Source organism: Hylobates moloch, unplaced genomic scaffold (assembly GCF_009828535.3).
Source record: "Hylobates moloch isolate HMO894 unplaced genomic scaffold, HMol_V3 SCAFFOLD_4, whole genome shotgun sequence".
Lineage (NCBI taxonomy): Eukaryota > Metazoa > Chordata > Mammalia > Primates > Hylobatidae > Hylobates > Hylobates moloch.
In genome coordinates, this window is record NW_026652279.1 from 173,847,819 (window position 1) to 173,849,511 (window position 1,693).

General features: G+C 59.1%; 1 protein-coding gene across 38 annotated transcripts in view; it reads left to right on the forward strand.

The window, feature by feature from the left end:
* Positions 1–1,693, forward strand: part of MCF2L (MCF.2 cell line derived transforming sequence like) — a 202,252-nt gene that overhangs the window by 184,550 nt on the left and 16,009 nt on the right. For all 38 annotated transcript variants that reach the window (XM_058438087.1, XM_058438088.1, XM_058438089.1 and 35 more), the window contains one exon: positions 392–507. In XM_058438087.1, coding sequence (XP_058294070.1) covers positions 392–507 — 116 coding nt within the window. The remainder of the gene's footprint in view (positions 1–391; positions 508–1,693) is intronic.

The following is a 1,693-nucleotide window of genomic DNA, read 5'->3' on the forward strand; positions in this document are numbered from 1 at the left end:
TGTAGACAGGTGTCTGAGTCACCGAGTGTGCACAGGTGGTGGTCACCCGAGTCTAGACAGGTGTCTGATTTACTGAGTGTGAGCAGGTGGTGGTCACCCAAGTGTAGACATAAGATTTATGCCCTCTGTTTCAGTTACACCTGAATCATAAAAGGTTAAAAGGGAGAAGGGTAGAGCCTCCACCCCATTCCCCCAAATTGGTGCTGTTCATAATGTTTTTGCTTTGGTGGATGCCTGTCCAGATAACTTAGAAATCACCCGAGAATAAAGATGAAGGGAGGGCCTGGCCCACAGATGAGCCGGCATGCCTGGCCCACCTGCCGCACCACAGCCTGATGCTGTGGGTGGGCTGCAGCCTGGGACCCCGCCGACCTCTGCGCTCTCCCTGCAGGGCTACGCCGCAGAGATGGATAACCCGCTGATGGCTCACCTCCTGCCAACAGGCCTTCACAACAAGAAGGATGTTTTGTTTGGAAACATGGAGGAAATCTATCACTTCCACAACAGGTGGGCCCTTCCCCCCGACACAGGCACGCACCTGTGATCTCTTGCAGCTAATGATGCTGGCTTCAGGGGGCTGGAATGAGGGGGAGGCCGGGCCAGCCTGGCTAGGGAGGGGCGCCCAAGGGGTGGACTCACAGAGGCACAGGCATGAGTGTGGGTACATGGGGCCATCTCTGAGTGCCCACGTGGCACCGTGCCTGATGGCTTGCATCTAGGCAGCTGAGTTGTGAGCCACCAGCCGTGAGGAGAGGGCTCTGAGCCCCCGAGGGCACCCTGTTTTGTGGTGCAGGAAATGGGACCCGCCTGCCCCTCATCCCCTCCTCATCCTGCTGGGCAGGTGGAAGCTGGAACCCCCTCCCAGGTGTGTATTCAGCCCTTTGGGGGTCACCGAAGGCCACACCACATAGCAAGGCCTGTTTTGCTCCTAAGCTCTTGAAAAGGACGGCAAACTAGGCGTTCCTTACCCATCTCGGGGCTGCTTGTCCCCCGAGCGACCCATGGCTTCTCCAGTGCGGGTGGTCTGTCTGGCCTCTTGTCCTCCACTCCTCTGAGCTGTTTGGCTGCTTTAACACACTTTTGGGGAGCTCATGGGAAGGTGTAGGGTGGGCATGCAGTGCAGAATGCCAGGGAGGCTGCAGTGGACGGCCCCGGCTGTGTGTCCTGGAAGGAGCCCACGTGAGTGGCTCCCGTGAGGTCACGTGCTTGGGGACCAGCGTGCCCCACTGGCCATGGGAATCGCCAGTGCTTGGGACGTTGTTCTGATCCCTGTTTCTTGCCCCCTGCCGTGATCATCACCTCACCTGCCACTTACAAGGAGGCAGCAGGTCTGCAGTTGACCACCAAGGAGCCTTCCACATCCACGGAGCTTGGGCAGAACCTTAGTGTCCCTTAGTATCTGTCCTCATGGCCCCCAGGGTCTCGGCCAGTCCCGCATGCAGGGGTCCCCACAGCTTTAAGCTGTTGTGCTCATGCCCCAAATCCACCCCCAGATGGTTTTCCTCCAGGGAACAGATGCAAGTCAGAAACTAAAGGGAAAACAGCCCAGGAGTCGGGATGGCCCTGCCTGGGGCCAGGGCTCGGGGTGTGTCTGCAGAGAACCCACAGACCCACGGCCAGTTATGGGGGTGGTGCCTCCACCTGGGGCAGGGCCAGGGCTCGGGGTGTGTCTGCAGAGAACCCACAGACCCAC